Source organism: Peromyscus leucopus, chromosome 15, assembly GCF_004664715.2.
Source record: "Peromyscus leucopus breed LL Stock chromosome 15, UCI_PerLeu_2.1, whole genome shotgun sequence".
Taxonomy (NCBI): domain Eukaryota; kingdom Metazoa; phylum Chordata; class Mammalia; order Rodentia; family Cricetidae; genus Peromyscus; species Peromyscus leucopus.
In genome coordinates, this window is record NC_051076.1 from 32,468,170 (window position 1) to 32,488,354 (window position 20,185).

The following is a 20,185-nucleotide window of genomic DNA, read 5'->3' on the forward strand; positions in this document are numbered from 1 at the left end:
TCAAGTGTGGTTCAAGGAGATGTGCATGGGTGCCCTGGTAACAAAGGGTAGACTTGCAATGCTTATTTGTAAAAGCTAACCTCACTGGATGAAGGACTAGGAAAGCATTAATTAAACTTAAATCTAGCATGCACTGAGCCCATTCCTCTTCTCCTGGATGGACACCCAGTTGCTATGAATTTTAGTCAGAATAATTGTTCTGACTCAGGTGTGTAAGAATGTTTCCAAAGATCAAGCTGCAATTCAATAAGGTGAGCAAGGAGAAACCATGGTTAGCGTGAGCAGACAATTCTAATGGACTGGTGTATGAACAGAGCATAAAGGCATAGTAAATGCAACTTTCTCTCTCTCTCTTTCTTACAGAGCTGAAATTCTCTTCTGCCTTTGTATATGAGAATGCCAATGCCAGGCCCTCTGGCCTCTGGACATCAGGACATAAACAAGCAACTCCCTCCATTCTTGTACCTTTGGCCTCATGAAGAGGCTTTCCATCAGCTTCTCTCTTTCCGAAGCCATCAGACATTGGCTGCACTACAGTGTCTCAGGCTTACCGATGCCCTGAGGACTCCTTGGTTGTCATGATTATATCACTCGATTTCTCTAATAAATCTCTTCTACTATATTTATATGTCTCTCTGGAGAACCCTAGATAAGATGTGAAGTATGGACACATTGCTTTGGAAATGTGAGCACTGTATTGTCAGTGAAAAAATCCTGATATTATCTGTAAAAAGGGGATTTTCTGTGCTTGAGAGCCCCAAGGTGGGAGACTGAAGACTTATATCCTCAGAAGTGATTTGTAGCAGTGATGTGGAAACACTTTGCTTCTATCTACAGTGATCACACATTTCAAGAAATATGGGTGGGCCCTTCTAGCAATAGGTGTGAAGATCCTGCTCTCCGGTGGGGCCAGGGGGAAACCAAATGCCTATAAAAGAGGATCAAGGAGGATCAGCGCTGTGGTTCCTCTGGAGGATGATATCTAAGGGGAAGATCACCGAAAACCGGCAGAGAAAAGAGTGGCTGTATCTCCTTTCTTGGTAAGAAGCAACTTAGCCCAAGGATTCAAAGCCAGAAAACCAACAGCACGGGACACAGCTCAATCCAGGAATAGGACGCTTCCTTTTCAAAGACTGTAAGTTGGACAGCCCTTCCTCTAGCTTCTGATGCCCACGGGGACATCAAAAGACTGTGGTTAGCAAAAACAATTACTCCTGTCTCCTTCTGCCTTCCTGTCCTAAACTTCTGTTTCTTTGGTTCCAACCACCCGTTTCTAGTCACGAAAATATAGCCCCAAAATGCCAGGATTTCTTCCTCCCTCCCTCCCTTCCCCCCACCCCACCTCCTCTCTCTCTCTCTCTCTCTCTCTCTCTCTCTCTCTCTCTCTCTCTTTAAATTTTCCAAGGGACTAAGCTTTAATAAAAGAGGCAAAACACTGAAATGCATAATATAGTGGATATTGAGGCAATTTACAATAGATTACCTAAGGTAAGGCATTTCTTAGCATAATACATTGAAGAAATATATATCTCATATTATTCCATGTGCTTCAGATTGCTACTACAAGCAGATTTGGAAATAATGATTATAAACAGTAAGGTGGATGTGGAATACAATTAATATAAATCAAGGATGAAAATGAAATACATTGACTTTATTTTTATGGACCCATTTTGGTCAGATACTAAAAAAAAAAAAAAAAAGAGAATATTTGTATCTGACCAAAGAAGCATGTACAGTTACATTCTAATTGGGTTTTGTTTCGTTATTTATTAGGGTTGAACAGGACTAATTGGCATACCAAGCAACTTGTCCAGGGCCATTTAGCTGTGAGCCGCTAAGGAAACTCAAGGCAAGGGGTAGCATCCTAGTCCTGAGCCTAGCCATAAATATTCATGGCATTGTGGGCAAATGGCTTGACTGAGCTTGTTCTGAGATGTTTTATTTTAAATAGTTTGTCATAGATTGAAACATAAATAGAAAAAATGCAGGTTTTATATTCAGAAAAATGTTAATTATATTCATAACACTCATGTGATATCGTGAGTCATATCCTCACTATACTGGTTTTGTCCCCCCAGTGTACACAAAATTCCTGGGAAGATTCAAATCTTATTTTTCATAATACACTGCTTCTCTGAATTCAAAATTCCATAGGGATGTGACATTGAAATCTGGGGAAAGCCCAGAAACTAGAGAAAATGAAATAACACTGCATAAAACTAGGTGGGAAACTACTGATAACGGAATAAGAATTTAATAGATACACCCTCTCCTCCCAATGATTACATTTTCGTTGTATCTTTTTATATAACGGAACTTTCCAAGTACTCATTAAAATGCTGACTCCCATGTACTGAGCAAGTGCTACCTTCCAGGCACTATCCGACAGAGACAATTATGTCTCATAGCCTGGATCGTCAGCGGTTCTATTTTCATAGAAAGAAGGTAAAGCAGCAGAACTTTTGTAGCTAGAGAAGAACTTTTGAAAAGTAAGATAACCTTTGTTTCTTTACAACAGTGGCAAGCAAGAAGATTCTAAACTGCCACAGAATATTACACGACCGAATATCCTATCCTATTAAAATTCACCAATTCATTTACCAAACATTTCCTGAGAGCCTCCATATACATAGAAATATCTTTACAATATTTTTTACTGAAAATCAAGTGGCATGCTGTGTAGCATATTAAAGTTTTGTGGGTATCAATGCATAGATATACACATAAGCATATTCATAAAATAACAGTCTAAACCCATGTATAGTATACTGGATAACTTCTTGGTAGAACTTGTAATCCTGTTCCCTTTTTTTTTTTAGTTATCTATCTCATGATTTTTGCAAAATTAGCAAGCAAGATTGTAAAATAGAAAAAAAGAATAAACAAAATTCCTAAGTTTGTGTAACAATTCGTAACTACAGTAGCTCTCTATGAACATTCTAGATGGTAAATGTATATGAAAGTTTAAATGGTATGAGTTTATTTATCATGAGATTAAGTGAATTATAAACACCATTTTGAAATAAGCATAGAATCTGTATTTTGAGAAATGAAATAATGGACTGTATGCAATTATTTTGAATATGGAGGTACTTAAAATATAAACATGTCTCATTACTGATTCTTACAAGTGAGGAAAGAACATTGGAAGAAACCAGGTATTAAAACCATGGAGGCTTGTTGCCCAAAGTGTAAAGCTGTGTTAGAGAAGGTAGCTTACCCAACAACCTGAATAGAATTCCTAGTTCTTCTTCCTCAAGTCTAGACTGGAAACTTCCTGGGAGAATGCATTTCTCAGAGACCACATCATGTTGGATACATGGGTGACCACAGTTCACTTTACACCATTCCAGACATAGGAAAGAGCTTCAGAAAGAGGGCACAGTCCCAGGCTTGCTATAGCTCCTAACATAGGTACCAGAGTCTGCATGTCACCCTCCAGAGGGGCCATTTCCCCTTCCACATGAACCATGATCATAGTGTAGAGAGAAGAAAAACAAGAAGCAAAGCCCCTCTGATTTATCCCAGGTGGGAGTAGAGCTGGAACCCCACCCCCATCCAACCAAGCTAGAGATAAGGACGTAGTCTTAAGAGAACCGAGCACATTTCTGTGTCATTGAGTTCCATGCCGTCCCTTGGCATTATGATGCAGACTCATAGAGAATGTGATGTCCCCATCATGCTTCACCAACTAATTGCAGAAGAATGTGATGTGTCCAATATAATGTAGTGCAAAAGAAAATGAGATAACTGGAGTGAATTTCTAAATGTGACAACCGATGGTAAACGAGAGAAGCACAAAGACATTTAAAATGGCCAGATTCATTCACAGTAGTTAAGTTATGAAGTCAGCCCTCTTGCTGGCCAATAGATGGATAAATAAAGGTGCTAGACAGCTTTACTCAGTCACAAAGAAGAGCAAAATTGGGTCATTTGCCCAAAAATGGATGGAAATTGAGATCATCAGCTTAAGCTAAGAAGCCAGGCTCAGTCAAGTATTGCATGCTTTCTCTTACATGTGGATTCTAGAAGATAAAAAAAAAAGGCATGGGGCAACTTTAAGAAAGAAGGGGGATCCAGAAGAGACCAGAGAAATGGAAGAGGGTAATGGGGGCAAATATAAGCAAATTACTCTTCACGTGTGTATAAAATGTCACAATCCCATTATTTCTACAGTTAGTATATGCTAACTAAAGGGTGTCAACGAGGAGGTAAAAGGGGACCAGCAACAATATTTCTCTCGGAACTAAGTCTTGATGATGTGCTTGGATACACAGGGAAAGAGAAGATATTCTGATGAAGGGAATAAGGAATTGCCAGACTAGGGGGTGCCACCCAATATTCTGTGCAGTGAGTGATAGCACCCAAGAGGAAGAGGCACACGGAGAGAAACATGGTACGATAGAGCCTGGTTCCTGGAGGGCTCCAAAAGCAAGATGGACACATGGATTCTGTTTTAATTTTGTTAACCTATTATTATTGGGCACATGTCATAGCAACCTGTGGAGGACAGGGGACAACTCTATGGAGCCAGTTTTCTCATTTTACTTTCACATGGGTTCCAAGGACAGAATTCAGATAACTGGGCTTTTCTGGCAAGTTCCTTTACCCTTGGAGCCATCTTGCCAGCCCAGAGCTCTGATTAAATAAGGAATAAATATGCTTTTTCTACCATTGCCCCCCCATATCATCAAAACTAAGACTACTCCCCAAAATATTCCATGTCAACTTACCAAATGTTGAGTCACGATATATAGCTCATTTGAATCAATATATATATATATTGATATCTTGGTTTCTGTTGACTTGAGACTAACTACAATATCCCCATGCAACTTTGTGCCAGCCCTGAGTGAGTGAGTAGGCCAAAATCATAGTCACTTCCAAATATATATATATTCCAATTATATATATATCTTTTAAGACAAAATTTAATGCAATATGAAAAACCTTGGGTGTTTCTATTATTAAAGGTATTTTTCATGATCTGCAACTACATGCAATTCTATTTTGTTTAAATTAGAAAAATTTTATGATTAGAACAAAATTACCTTTTCGTCAACAACAGAAAGCCTACAAACTCATGGAAAATGAACAACTCTCTACTGAATTGCCACCTGGTCAAGGAAGAAATAAGAAAGAAATTAAAGACTTCCTAGAATTCAATGAAAATGAATGCACACCATACCCATACTTATGGGACACAATGAAAGCAATGCTAAGAAGAAAATTTCTATCACTAAGTGCCTGTATAAGGAAATTAGAGAATTCTCATATGAGTGAATTAACAGCACACCTGAAAGATCTAGAACAAAAAGAAGCAGACACACCCAAGAGGAGTAGTAGGCAGGAAATAAACTGAGAGCTAAAATCAATAACATAGAAACCAAGAGAACAATACAAAGAATCAATGAAACAGAGAGTTGGTTCTTTGAGAAAATCAACAAGGTAGACAAACCCTTATCCAAACTAGCTAAAAGGCAGAGAGAGAATATCCAAATTAACAAAATCAGAAATTAACAGACACCAAGGAAATCCAAAGAATAAAATGACCAAACAATCTGGTGTTGGAGGAGTGTTTGTGTGGGGATAAGTGGTGGTGTGTGTGCATAGTATGTTGACATGTGTATTTGCTTGTGTGCGTACATGCATGTGTACTTGTGTGTTCCAAATCAAGACAATAGAAGCCATGGTAGAAAAAAAATCAAATTTCTATCAGAACAAATGCCAATGTTGCTAACACTAATGGGAGAACCGACCTGGTGATGAACTTGATTTTGCTCCTCAGGCAAAACTGAAAGAACTCTTCTTTATTCAGAGACCATGGAAGTAAAAAAGATTGCAGTCATAGGTGCCGGGGTCAGCGGACTGGGCGCCATTAAGAGCTGCTTGGAGGAAGGACTTGAGCCTACGTGTTTTGAAAAGAGCAGTGACATTGGAGGGCTGTGGAGATACGAGGTGATTTTATAAATTATATTCTCATAAAGTATGATGATATCTGTGCATGAAAGAGAGAGAGAGAGGGATACTTTCTAACATGAATTAGCTCACATAGATTTTTAAATAAGGTAACTATTCTTTACAAAGTAGCATTATCTTCTATTCATATAAACTTGAAACTTCTCAAGTACATGAAGAATCTTTCTCTGAATCCTGTTAGCTTTCTAGTCCGTGTGACAGCATACCTCAGGAAAGCAACCTAAGAGTACAGGTTCGTGTGGGCTCATGGATTCCTGTGCTTTGGTCTGTCAGGGCAGGGATGGCATGACTGAGCTGAGCAGCTCACATCAAGGCAGCCAGAAAGCAAAGAGAATGGCTGCACAGACCGGCTTTCTGCTCTTTCCCTCTTCCTTCCAACCAGGACACCAGCCTATTAAATTGTCCCACCCATATCCGTGGTAGGTCTTCCCCCTGGGTAAACTTCTCTGGAAATGCCTTCACAGATGAAACCAGAGGCGTACCTTGCTAATCTCCTAGGTTCTTCCCAAGCCAATCAAACTGACAGTCTCATTTCATCCTTTGCAGGTTTCTCACCCCAAATCCCTTTCATTTTGTTTTCATTTTATTTCTTGCGTTTCAAGAATTTATTATCTTACTTTTAGAGTGACTGAATTACTGGTGTCATTTTGGGTCTGTCACCATAAAAATTCTAAGGGCTTCCTTCTACAAGAGTCTAATGCTGTTATACAATTGAGCATTATTACAGACCCCAACAGTGATAAGAATTTTTAATAAAATATAAACCCAACATCACAGCTCTCACCATCCCTGAACTCAGTGTGCATTCTTTCCTAAATTTCTGGAAGCCAAGGGTTGGTTTGTTTCCTTTAGGAGACACCAGAAAGTGGAAGGCCTGGGATATACAAATCTTTGACCTGCAATACGTCCAAGGAGATGACAGGCTTCAGCGACTACCCCATCCCTGACCATTACCCCAACTACATGCACAACACCAAAATGATGGAGTATCTCAGGATGTATGCCAGGCACTTCGGGCTGATGAAACACATCCAGTTCCAGGTAAGAAGTGAAACCCCGCCCACCACCTGCTCATTGGTTGAGGTAAAGTGTGCACTGTCAGAGCCAGCTGGGGCACAGTTTCAGTCTGCATTTCCCATCCATGTCTCTGCTACTCTCATGAATAGTGAAGACATATCTCTGTATTAAGTTTTTCCTCAGCATAAAAGCCTTGTTGCAGGGGGTGTCCCTAAAATCTGGTTTCCAATTAATTTTACTAAAACTAAAATGTGAGATGGATTGGGGAGGAGTTAGTGTATTATTTTCCCAACACACCACAATCCTTGAAAAGGACTATATTTATTGATTTTTGTATTGAAATCCAAAGGAACCAGGAGCTCTGAGCAGAAGGAATAACTATGTTATTTATGGAAACACAAAATGTCCAGGTTAAGGAAAAAGAAACAGGAGAAGATATGGAGTGCTCTAGGATTAGCTGTTCCTGTTTGTTTCTTGTTTCCCAGACAAAGGTATGCAGGGTGAGGAAGCGTCCTGATTTTTCATCCTCTGGCCAGTGGGACGTTGTGGTGGAGGTTGACGGAAAGCAGAAAACATATATCTTTGATGGGGTCATGGTCTGCAGTGGTCACTACACTGAGAAGTATCTGCCCTTGCAGGACTTTACAGGTATTTAACTGAATGAAGTACAAGAAAAGTCCTAATATTGCAAGAGTTGTATTGCTATACTGTCACAGACCTGGGCAGATGTGTTTATTTGATACAGAATGGCTACAGAGGAAGGCACTCCCTTAACAGTCAGGAAAGATCTGACAATAGACGCAACAATCAAACTGGAAACTAGAGTCCCTGCCACAAACACAAGCCTGGAGAAGGACCTTTCTGGAAAAGAAACCATGTGAGAAGCAGTGGGTGTGAGACTGTGAACTTAGAGAATGACTCACACTTGATGTGGCTGGCAGAGAGGAGTATGGAGAGTCTACAGAAAACCATTGAGGGAGAAGGTGGTGTCTCTGTCTGACTGACTGACTGACTGACTGAGTGAGTGACTGACTGACTGACTGTGTGTGAAGATACCTGATCATATTTTTACATCATTGGTATGTCAGTGGGATGGAAGACGAATTGAGAGGAGAATAAAGGGAAGGTCATCAGTAAGGAGAGGAGGGGGAGGATGGTGACGACTGGAACAGGAAGACGAAACTAGAGACGTTGCAGAGGCCACAGTACCGTGGAACTGTAGACAGTGCCCCCTCAAAACAGGACTTTACACCAATATTGGTTAATATTTTTGAGATATAACTAATTTTGTTTTAAAGATGTCTTAAACTCTATTTTCAATCTTAAAAAATGAAATGAAAGAAAGAACATAAGAGAGGATAGGGAACAGGGAGGATCTGGAAGGAGTTGGGGAAAACATGATCAATAGATGTTTTATGAAAACAATTTAATAAACAAATAAAAAGATTCTAATATTCAAAATTTGACCTGATTTAATAAAATAGCAAATAGCCATGTATTATTATTGAGCACTAGAAACACAACTCACACGAGAGGACTCAGGGGTTGAGAGCATTAGTTGCTCTTCCAGAGGACCTGGGCTCAGTTCTTACCATCGACATGACAGCAGTTCCCAACTGTCTGGAACTCCAGTTCAAGGAGACACAACACTCTTTTCTGGCCCCCACAGCAATGCGCACATGTGGTGCACAGATATACATGAAAGCCAAATACCCATACACATAAAATAAAAACAAATAAACCATTTTCTAATTCATTTCCCTTTATTGAAAATGGAGGGTTTTTTCCTTCACATAATGTATCTGATTACGGTTTCCCCCGCCTTTACTTCTCACTGTTCCTCCCCAATGCCCCTCCCATCCGGATCCACTCCTTTCTGTCAGAAAACAAACAGGCATCTAAAACGTAATAAAAAATGAAATAAAGTATGAGATAAAACAAACACTAACACATCAGAATTGGATAAAGAGAGCAAACTGAAGGAAAAGAACCCAAGAGAAGGCACAAGAAACAGAGACCCACTCATTCACACACACAGGAACCCCATAAAAACACTAAAATGGAAGCAGAGATATATACGCAAAGGGAGTTTACCCTACAGGCCATTTCTTAAATTTTTATTTAATTAACATTTTTTCATTTATTTTACATATTGACCATAGTTACCCTTGCCCATTTCTTAAATTTTTAAAGAAATGCATCTGACACAAACTAAGACAAACATTCAATGTAAAATAAACATTTGATTTCAGAGACTATACAGAAAAATGTACAAAATATCTCATCAATGCTTTTATGTGTTGATTATATATTAATATTTTCGATTATGTTTGAATAAGAAATGTCATTGAAATTGGGGATGGAGAGATGCCTCAGCAGTTAGGACTACTTGCTGCATTTCTAGAGGACTCAGGTTTGGTTCCCAGCACCCTGTCAGGTGGCTTGTAACTTTCTGTAACTCCAGCTCCAGGGGACTCAACACAGTTTTCTAAACTCCCCAGGCAGCTGTACTCATGTGCACATATTCACATGCAGACACACAAAAAACCCTAAAAATAATAATAGAAAATATCATTTGTACTTATTTTTATGTGACTGTTACAAAATTGTATATGTGGTTTGTATTCAGTTCCTTTTAAACAACAGTTTTTGTTGTATATGGGAAGGTGCTCACTTATTTGTGAGATGCATAATCAGAGTCACAGAGAATGACCAACAGTTGCACACAGAGAAACAGAGAGCAATGAAAAGTCAATGGCCTCCTCTTGCTGCGTGAGTGATCATATTGGGCAAATTAAAATCGGACAATTTAAAACAAACATTCACCGAGCAGTGGTGGCACACACCTTTAATCCCAGCACCCGGGAGGCAGAGGCAGGCAGATCTCTGTGAGTTCGAGGCCAGCCTGGTCTCCAAAGAGAGTCCCAGGAAAGGCGCAAAGCTACACAGAGAAACCCTGTCTTGAAAAACCAAAAACAGAAAGAAAGAAAGAAACATTCAAGCCAGGCAGTGGTAGAGCACGCCTTTAATCCCAGCACTCTGGAGGCAGAGGCAGGCGGATCTGTATGAGTTTGAGGCCAGCCTGGGCTACAGAGTGAGTTCCAGGAAAGGCTCCAAAGCTACACAGAGAAACTCTGTCTCAAAAAAAGAAAAATAAAAAAAAAAGAAAGAAGGAAGGAAGGAAGGAAGGAAGGGAAGGGAAGGGAAGGAAGGAAAGGAAGGAAGGAAGGAAGGAAGAAAGAAAGAAAGAAAGAAAGAAAGAAAGAAAGAAAGAAAGAAAGAAAGAAAGAAAGAAAGAAAGAAAGAAAGAAAAACATTCATGTGCTTAGATTTTGAACTTAAGCACAGAGTTGCTACAGATGAATATTTCCTTCCTTGGAGAATCCTATTCTGTAACACTGGCAATAAATGGCCAAGATCAGAGAAGGGGGTTACATAACACATGAACTTAGAGTTTAGGAATGAAATGTGCCCCATGCGTATTCGCCACTTCTGCTTGTGACTTGGGAGATGTGACTCTTCCTTCACAGGAATCACCAAGTTCCAAGGCAGCCATCTCCACAGCTGGGAGTATAAGCACCCAGACAATTTTGTGGGGAAGAGAGTGGTTGTGATCGGCATCGGGAATTCTGGAGCAGATGTGGCAGGCGAGATCAGCCGTGTTGCTGAACAGGTTTGGTGTCCTACCCTGATTCTGCTCTTGGGGATAACCTTGATACCTGCAGAGAGCGTGAGTCCAGGCTTTCTCTCTGGCTCTAGAGGCGGTGCTCCTATTTTGGCTGAAAGCTGAGAAAGGCAATTATGCGTTATTTTCTTCTGGATATATATAAAAGGAAATAATAGAAAGATACCTAAATACTGATATTCTTCTACATAATGAATGAGCTGTGAAAGATAGTGAACTAGAGTCAATTACTGGAATTATCTGCTTGTGGCTACACTGGGGAGATAAATATTTAAAAACTGAAATTAAATCTACAGAAAAATCCCAAGTGCTCATAGTGGACATGATTTTACAGAGAACAATATGCATGGACATGAATGGAGGTACTCTGCTGATTTATGAACGAATAGCTAAGCACAGAGCAGCAGGTCCATGGGATCTCACTAATTAAGAATATAAAGAGTAAGAAAAAACAAGCAGCCCTCTCGGCTGCAAATGCTGCTGACTTCTAGAGAGCATGGAAGGTCACTCTCTGTCATTCACAATTAGTCTTTGATATTAATTCAAGATAGCTCAAGAACACATGAGTTTTCAAACACCGGATGCTTTCTGCCCACACAGCATATAACCAGACATTCTGTGGTCTACTGACTCACACCAGGCTTTGTGTATATAAAACATGAATCATAAATCTCTGTGATTATGACCTTGCAAGACAGTGGTTATGTCTTCATTAAAAAGCTGCATCCTGCTTCAAAATCTCAGTTAAATGATTCAAACTAGGGAGCAGAGCTAGTTCTCATAGGTATATCCTGGGCTTTGTGACGGTATACTATTCGTATGGAACTGTCCATCTGTAAATATGAGGACATTTGCAGAGTGAATTTTCCCCGTTCATTTTGGTTGTTACTACATACTTTGTGATCAGCTATTTTTCCATCACCGTGGACTATAGAATGATGTGGCTTTCCGGGAACGTGTGGGTGAACTTATAACTCCCAATGTAGTCAGTTATTTGGGATAAAGTCTTCATATTCTGAAGCCTAACACATTTCAGACATCTGGCACAGGTAGGGGAAGAAAGACCCATGACAAACAGTAAGTGAACTGAAAAGCTGCTAAGTTACTAGACATGTTCACAGCATAGGCAGGCGATGTGAGCAGTTAATCCTACCTCCTTGGCAATTAAAAAGTGAAACTATCAGAATTTTAGGCCAATATGATTAGAAACAAATGGTTTACCGGGTGACCACTCCTCTACACAGGTTTTCCTCAGCACAAGAAGAGGGGCATGGATATGGAACCGAGTTTGGGATAATGGGAATCCCTTGGACACCACACTCTTCACCCGTTATAACAGAACCATCCAAAGGTTCTATCCCACATTCTTGATCAACAGATGGGCAGAGAATAAATTAAATGCAAAGTTTAATCATGCCAATTATGGACTGCAGGCAAAACACAGGTAAGATCTAGACCAAATTTAAGACAAGGAAATATTTTTAAGCTGCTATGCCAGAGCTGAGGAGATGGCTCAGCAGTTAGTAGCACTTACTGCTCTTGCAGAGGACCAGAGTTCTGTTCCAAGCACCCATATCTAGAGGCTCACGACTGCCTGTAACTCCAGGTCCTAGGGATCTGATGCCCTCTAGTGGCCTCCAAGGACACTGCGTGTGCGCGCACACACACACACACCACATACAATTTAAAACAAATGATTTAAAACAAAAACAAAAATGCAATGCCAGTCAGTGATTATATAAGGTAGGTGTGTGAAATAAAAACTAACGGGTGACATTCTGAGTCTTAATAGAATTTATCGTAACTGGAAACACCAAAGTCATTTCCTGCCAACTAGGTGTTCTGGCCATTCTACTGAGCTATAAAAGAATGCATGTGGGATACACGTTGGTGAAGCAGTCTTACATTCAACCACCAGTCTTATTCACCCTGTCTCACTGTGCCCCTTTACACCTCACTTACCTCTTGCACTATCACCTGTCAACTGCTTTCTCCTCGTCTTCCGGATTTGCATGGATGGTTCCATAGTAACCTTCAAGCCTGCTGTCAGCTAGGACAGTTTCACCATCCATAGTTCTGACCACCCCACACTCATGCAGTGCAGACATATCTGAATCCGGCTGTTCTGGTCCTTTCTTCCATCATCCCATCAGCCACTTATACCATCCACACTCACCACCACATGAAACCCTACTTCCCAGAGCTATTGTGGTTTCAGGTGACATCTGTGGATTGATTCTCCCTCTTCCTCCTCACACCCATTCCACCCAATCCAGTTTTCTCAATCTATCTAGTTTTCTCATCCCTCTCACGCTTCACTGATTCTTCCAATTCCATAGATATTCTCCTTCTATTTCATTTCTCGGTGCTTTGCCAGAAACTGACACTTATAATTTGGTGTCATCATATGGTCTCTCTTGGTCCTCTTCCCTCCCCACATGACATCGATTTCTGTGTTTGAAAAGGCTAAGTAAACCAGGCATAGTGGATCATGCTTATGATCTCAGCACTCCAGAAGCTGTGGCAAAACTAAGTACGAATGCAGCCTACACTACACAATGCATTCCAGGCCAGCATGAGCTACAGAGTAAGAACCTGCCTAGTTTTATGATATTGGGTGTGTAAGCCTGGTAAAAGAGGAGAGAAGACAAATGTGCCAACTATGAAGCATGCCTGGGAACAGGGCTTTGTGCAAGAAATTTGTAACTCGACTTTATACTCACGACATCAGTGTGTCACTAAGCGCAGCTATTTCCCAGTGAAGATTTAATATTAACGTCATGCAGTTACACCTCTTAGGACCCTTAAAAGAGACTGGTCACCAATTTACGTCGATTTTTACATGATTCCAAACACAAATGCCTAAGTCAATATTGAAGAACTTTACTTCTGGTAAAAATTCCATGTTACCATGATGTGACTAGTGAGGTCTGGTTTGATTGTTATGTCTTTATTACCGTCTTACAGATTTGGAAGTTGAGAATAAACTGTTTTATGACCTGCCCAGAAAGTCACAGTGAGAAAAAGTAGAATAAGTATAAAGCCCATTCTGACTCCAAAACCTAGTTCTTCACCAGTAAACACTATCAGGTGTCCAGAGAGGGTAGCAAACAATATTGAAATTATTGAAATACTGCTGTGGTTTTTTAGTTGCTAACAACCTCAGCTTCTTTATGAGGATATTCATTCCCATTCCATATTATTATGCTCCTTAATATGCAGATTTCTCAGCCATCAGTCTATCTTCAGTGACGACCTGCCAAATCGCATCATTACTGGGAAAGTGCAGGTGAAGGCAAACGTGAAAGAATTCACCTCGACGTCCGCCATCTTTGAGGATGGCACTGAGGAGGCTGTAGATGTTGTCATCTTTGCCACAGGCTACACCTTCTCTTTCCCTTTCTTGGATGACAACTCTGAGATCCTGGACAGCAAACACACAATGTTTAAGTTTGTCTTCCCTCCCAAGTTGGAGAAGCCAACCCTAGCTTTCATTGGCATCCTCCAGCCAGTGGGGGCCACCATTCCCACCTCAGAGCTCCAAAGCCGATGGGTTGCACGTGTGTTTGCAGGTATGAGGGTCTCCACAGGAGCACCTGTGCCCCTGACCACACACTCAGATGCTAAGGGTACCTAGTTTTCTCTTCTGTCTATTCCCTATTCCGCCAAGGCCAGAGGTTGTAGCTCAGTGGTAGAGCACTGGCCTGGGTTCCCCCACAATTCTAGTTCTGGTTGAATCTTAACATTGAAAAATGAGATCCCTCAGCTGACTTGGGGGCTCTATTGTTAGAGTGGCTGATAGCCCTGATCTATTGGAAAAGGGGAACTGCGGGGAGGGGGGGGGAGGGTTACAATCTATCTTTCATATCTGGCCCTTTAATTTAAGGAACACCCTAGTTGTCCATCCTGTGAGCAATCTAACTTTCACAGGGGAAACTTACTCTTAGGAGCAAACGACTTGGTGGCTTTTTTTTATTTTAATTTTGTTTTCTTTTATTATATGTACGTGTGTGTGCCTGTGTGTATGTATGTGTACCAGGTGCATGCAGGTGCACCTAGAAACCAGAGGAGTGTTTTTAGAAACCCTGAAACTGGAATTATATAAATGGCTGCAAGTGGCCTAATGTGGATGCTAGGAACTGAACCTGTATCTTCTGGAAGAGAAGCAAGTGTTCTTAACTGCTGAGCCATCTCTCTGCCTCCTCTTATGGCTTTTACTTGCATACCATCAGTTATGCCTGCCCCCCCATCACTATGGCACTATGAGCCCAACTTTATTTTATCTCTGCGGTTCTGCCATAAGGAAACCTACTACTTTGCAACTTAATTAAAAACTTTTTAAAAGGAATGAAAAGGTTTCAGGTAACAGATATGTTAATTATTCCAAGTTCGTTATTACCCCATATATACATGAATTAAAGCCTCATATCGTAGTTCATAAATATATGCAAATATTATGTATTGATCGAAAAGCCATATTAACATGAATGTTTAATAGTCATGAGTTTTAAGCATGGATTTAAACTGAAAAAAAAAAACTCAAAAACCTATTTTTCTTGTGAGAGAAAACTGACTCCCTTTGCTGATAATCTAAAGCTGATTGGAAGAGAATGGCCTTCTGGGGAGTTTTCTATACATGACTGTATGTTCCATGGAGATTCGATGGCTGTAACCATTGTAACCATTCTACTTCAGAGCCAGCCTTTTTTTTTTTTTTTTTTTTTTTTTTTTTTTGCTTCTCTTACCCAGCCCTCCTGACAGTCCTCCAAAGCCTGTCTTGTTTTCTCAGGACTGAAAAAGTTGCCCTCACAGAGTGACATGCTGGCAGCCATCAACAGAAGGAAACAGAAAATGGAGAAGGAGTAAGGAGCTTGGTTGGGGGAGTTTGGTTATTGTTGTTGTTAAAGTCAATGACACCCGTCCAGAGGGAACTCCTTGTTTTTCTCTTCACATGCTTTGTGCCTCACTATGATCTGATATGATTGCTTCTGTTCAATGGCACAAAGGGTGTGTGTGTAAAAACACCCAGCAAATGGAGCACAAGTCCCTACACTAACTGAACCGCCCCAGAATGCTCTAGTCTACACGGTCAGCAGTCTCCAAACAAACCACAAAAGAAAAAAAAAAAAAAACCCACGGGAGGCAGTCAATCACTCCTTGTAAGAAGAATACTTAATAAATAGCTAAATTCAGAATCCAGGGGACAAACAAACATTTTAATGCAGTAGCTGGTAGCTAGATACACAGTTATTTTGATTGGTTTATCAGCTACTCTGGGCATTTTCCTCAAGAACATCCCTAGGGAAACCAGAGACATGATAAAATATTCTTATCACAACTTCATAACTTTAAGAATTGTGCTTATTTTACTATCTGGTTTTCTTTTTCAAGAAACTACCTTTATTATACACCAATTCTCCTTTTCTGGATTTCATGGATTCAATTTTTGCCTTAATTAATGGGTTATTGCTGTTCTCTTATGCCTTGGTTTGTGTTCCCAACTAACTTTTTCATTTAGTTAGATGCTCATTCACATTTTATGATATTTTTAAAATACTCATTAGTGTCTTTTAAACATTTTGAAAACTTTTGATAGTTCATAAGTTGTCTATAATATTGGTTTTGTTTCTCTTTTACTCAAGAAAAATTTAGCCAAGGGCTTCTAAATTTCCAAGGTTGTGGACCAAGTTGCTCTTGCCTAAGAGTATTCCAGACCATAATTTGTATCCAGAAATTAATATATAACAAGATATTTTATGTAGCTAGGAACCATGAAATAGACAGTACAGTTTATCAGTGTTCTACTCAACTCATGGTTCTTGCCTATCACTTTTATATGATGAAAGTGGACTCTCTGTCTGGAAAAAACACACATATCTCTCCAAGAATTAATCTAATCATTCATTTAACAATTTCTATGTTTATGTCACTTTACTGGTTCCTTTGGGAAGCTTAAAGATGTCAGTAAAATATGACTTATCCTTAAAACCTGTAGTAAAGCCTGTGTACAAAATGAAGATAGATGATTTGTGAACAGAAGAAAATAAACATGCTACAAAGCAGAAACAAAGTCCACTGGAAACTCAGGGGTGAGATCTAACACAGGCGTCCGAGTATGTTTCTTCTCGTTCCAGGTTTGTGAAAAGTCCCAGAGGCATACATCGAGTGCAGTACATCGACTACATGGATGAAATCGCTTCAGAGTTAGGTGTCAAACCCAGCCTGCTCTCTCTCTTCCTCTGGGACATAAAGCTGGCCAAGGAGATTTTCTGGGGACCCTGCACCCCATACCAGTACCGTCTACAGGGGCCAGGGAAATGGGCGGGGGCTCGGGCAGCCATCCTCACTCAGAGAGAACGGATCCTCAAACCCCTGAGAACCCGTGTGCTCAAACACCCTGAGGCATCGCCCTCTCGTCTGTTTTGGCTCAGATGTATCTGTGTTGTCGTCATCTTTCTCTTTGTTCCCGTGTTAGTCATCGTGCAAGTGATATATTCCTAAAGTCACACTGACAGAGAGAGGCAAGCACTAGTGAGAACCAGTCATTGTTATTAGACATGCATGCTTCAGCGCCAAGTGAGAATAAGGGAAGAGATGTTCATTAGACTGACTAGGAAACGTTCGGAGATTTAAATGAAAACAGCTACTCTGTTATGACTCTCCCAAGAGCTTTATATGGAAGGGGTTTGAAAACAGCTTATCATTATTATCTTTATTAGGTATATCATAGCTTGTTTCTACTTTATTCCAGAGGTGAAAGGACATGCCTTATAAGTTTACCCAAAACATGATGGTATGGAACATAATAAGTGGGGTTCAATAAATAAACAATGGTACAGGGAAGATTAAGCCAGGCACAATGCTCAGAAGTACATTATATGGCCTCAGTATATCTCCCCCAGATGAGGAAACTGTGCCTTTTCAGTAGAAAATCTGAGAGGTATCGCTTTCACTGATCAAACAATGCTGAAAACTCAGGTCTATCGCTTTTCACATCGTCATCATACAGTACGAAGTCCAACACTGCATGGTCTTACAAAAAGTGCTTAACTTGAATGTGATCATGAAAAAAAAAATCAGAGAAATGAAGATAGTAAAACATTCTCAAGATATCTCACGGACAGTCTAGCGGAAAGTCGGTGTTATCAAATAAAAATATCAGTAAATCTTTCTATAGCAGTGGAAATTAAGAAGGCATAGACCAAATGCAAGGTTTAAATGTGGGTGGACTCTTTTAGGACAACCGGACAAATCTTGATGTGCACTGTTTTGTGTGATCTTACTGAATTCATGATAATATCAATGGGTGCTAAGATTATAAATAAAGACCCTCATAAGCAGAAGATGCCATGTGCTGAATGAGTTGGCTAAAATGGTTGATTAATTTTTAAAAAGTCTTTGTGAGGGCGTGGAAGGAAAGTAAAATTTTAAATATATGGTGATTCTAGGGCAAAGGTGATAAAAAATATTCATTGTACTATCTATCCCTTAAGCTCTTTTGTAAGTTTGAGAATTTCAAAATAAAAGACATTTCAAAATAAAAGGCATACCATTGTGATGATTTATATGTGTGCCACAGGGAGACCACAAATTCAGCATTTGTTTTTATTAGCCTAACCACAAAAAGGAAACCTAGACAAAAAAAAGTGATGAGGTTCATGAGACGTTATGTTTAATAAAAATGTCTTGAAGACATGTGTAGCCTAAGGACAACACACATTCATTGTGAACTGATTTCCCATCTCATAGTGAACTTAATTATGATCAGTGTTTTGGGGATAGTGGGCTAATATAAACACACCTTTCAAAATATTTTTTCAACTAACATATATTTTAATGAATATAGGGAGCATAATCTCAGAAAATCTCTGGAAAAAAGTTACTTATAATTCAATGGTTGCTGTTTTAATTGTATGTCTATCTCAATATATAATAGAGTTGAGCTCCAGTCCTTTTGAGGAATTATGAACAAGAATGAGCAGCTTCTATAAGGGAGGTCACCTTTTACCAAAGATCTGGGCCTCAAAAAGACTCACTTTGGGGATCCCGACAGTTTTCGGTAAACCACGTTAAGTCCACTGCACACAGACAAACGTTTGCCTGAAACCCCAAAGCTGTACAGGCTTTAGCAAAGCCAGAAGAGTTTAACGGGAAAAACAATTCGGGCAAGCTTCCCACATCCTCATTCATCTCTGAACTTCCTGCTGAGTATTTTAACTCTGACGTACAACCCAACATGATGTAATTTATTGTGAAAATCGCAATTTACAAAAGTGAAAAGTTAAGAAACACCCATCAAAAACTTTAAGTTTATACGTGGTTTAGAAGAGAAAAACTTTCCCATTTTTTCCCCTAGTAACAACCAACTAACAGGATCATTTGTCTAGTTAGTTCCCCTCAGAGCCCAAAACTAAAAATATATTGCCTTAAAAATAAAAGATATGGGGAGTAGGAAAGGATAAAAATATTCATTATTCTAGGTTAAAATTCCAGCGTTACATTATGGAAAGGCCACAGAATGGCTCACTGCTTTTCTCCCATTCAGAGTATTGACTTAGATATCCAAAGGACCAATGGTTTGAAACTTAGCAAGGCTTCCCCCCCTCCCTTCTTAGGTAAAATCCACTACCAAAAAAATCCACTACCATAGCTCTAAGTAGTGAAAACTATTTCAGAGTTAACTGACTACATGCATAACAGACAGACTATTTCAGTGTTCTCCTCATCTATGTGGAGGCCCACGCTAACCCCAAAGTCACCTCCACTGTCTCAACCCAGTGACTGTGAAGTCCAAGGGACCCATTCTTTTTTCATCAAGCAAAAGTCTCCTCATGTATCTGAGATCTCTCCCTTTCTGTCTATGAGATCTCACAGGTGTGAAACAGCCACTGTGGATAAATTTCAAACCTAAACTCCCTTGAGGGTCACCCGAAGATCAACTCAGGGGCACTATGAGGAAACCAAAACCAGTTACACGTGGAAGCTACAGTCTTGCGTCAGAATAACCAGCAATCCAAGTCATATTTTCAATTCCATGCACTTATTTCCTGTGTATTCATGCCAATTTGTCTCTGGGTTCAGGAGAGATATAATGACTCACGTAACTGTGGTCCAAACACAAACAAAAAGGGGGGAAAAGGACTCATTTAGAAGATGGGGGAATGAAAGGACAGGTACATAATGAGAGATGACAAGCATGAAATCTGGGCGCCTTCTGCAATGCCGAATGAGGAAGGCTGGAGATGTATGTGTAGAGCAGAGGGGTCCTAGGTGAGGAGATATGCAATCAGCAAGTAAGATCCTGCTACTTCACCTGACCCTGCACACCTCCGTTCCTCACCACAGAGAAGCAGTGGAAACTTGGCTGATACATGAAAAGTTAGCAGATCATAAGGCAGACGTATCAGACTAACTTCTCTAGGAACTTCACATGGGTGTAGAAAGAAGGTCAAGTTTATTAGACAGTGTAACACTCTGTCTAGTAATACTGTCTATTAGTGT

The 20,185-nt window shown here is 40.0% G+C and overlaps 1 protein-coding gene across 1 annotated transcript; it reads left to right on the forward strand.

The window, feature by feature from the left end:
- Positions 1 to 812: 812 nt before the first annotated feature.
- LOC114690015 (flavin-containing monooxygenase 5-like) lies at positions 813 to 18,203 on the forward strand. The gene is made up of 9 exons (XM_028864494.2): positions 813 to 1,135; positions 5,822 to 5,961; positions 6,835 to 7,023; positions 7,485 to 7,647; positions 10,530 to 10,672; positions 11,929 to 12,128; positions 13,907 to 14,256; positions 15,474 to 15,546; positions 16,819 to 18,203. Exons 2-9 carry the CDS (start codon positions 5,827 to 5,829, stop codon positions 17,183 to 17,185), a joined length of 1,620 nt encoding a protein of 539 aa, XP_028720327.1. The 5' UTR covers positions 813 to 1,135; positions 5,822 to 5,826; the 3' UTR covers positions 17,186 to 18,203.
- The last annotated feature ends 1,982 nt before the right edge of the window (positions 18,204 to 20,185 follow it).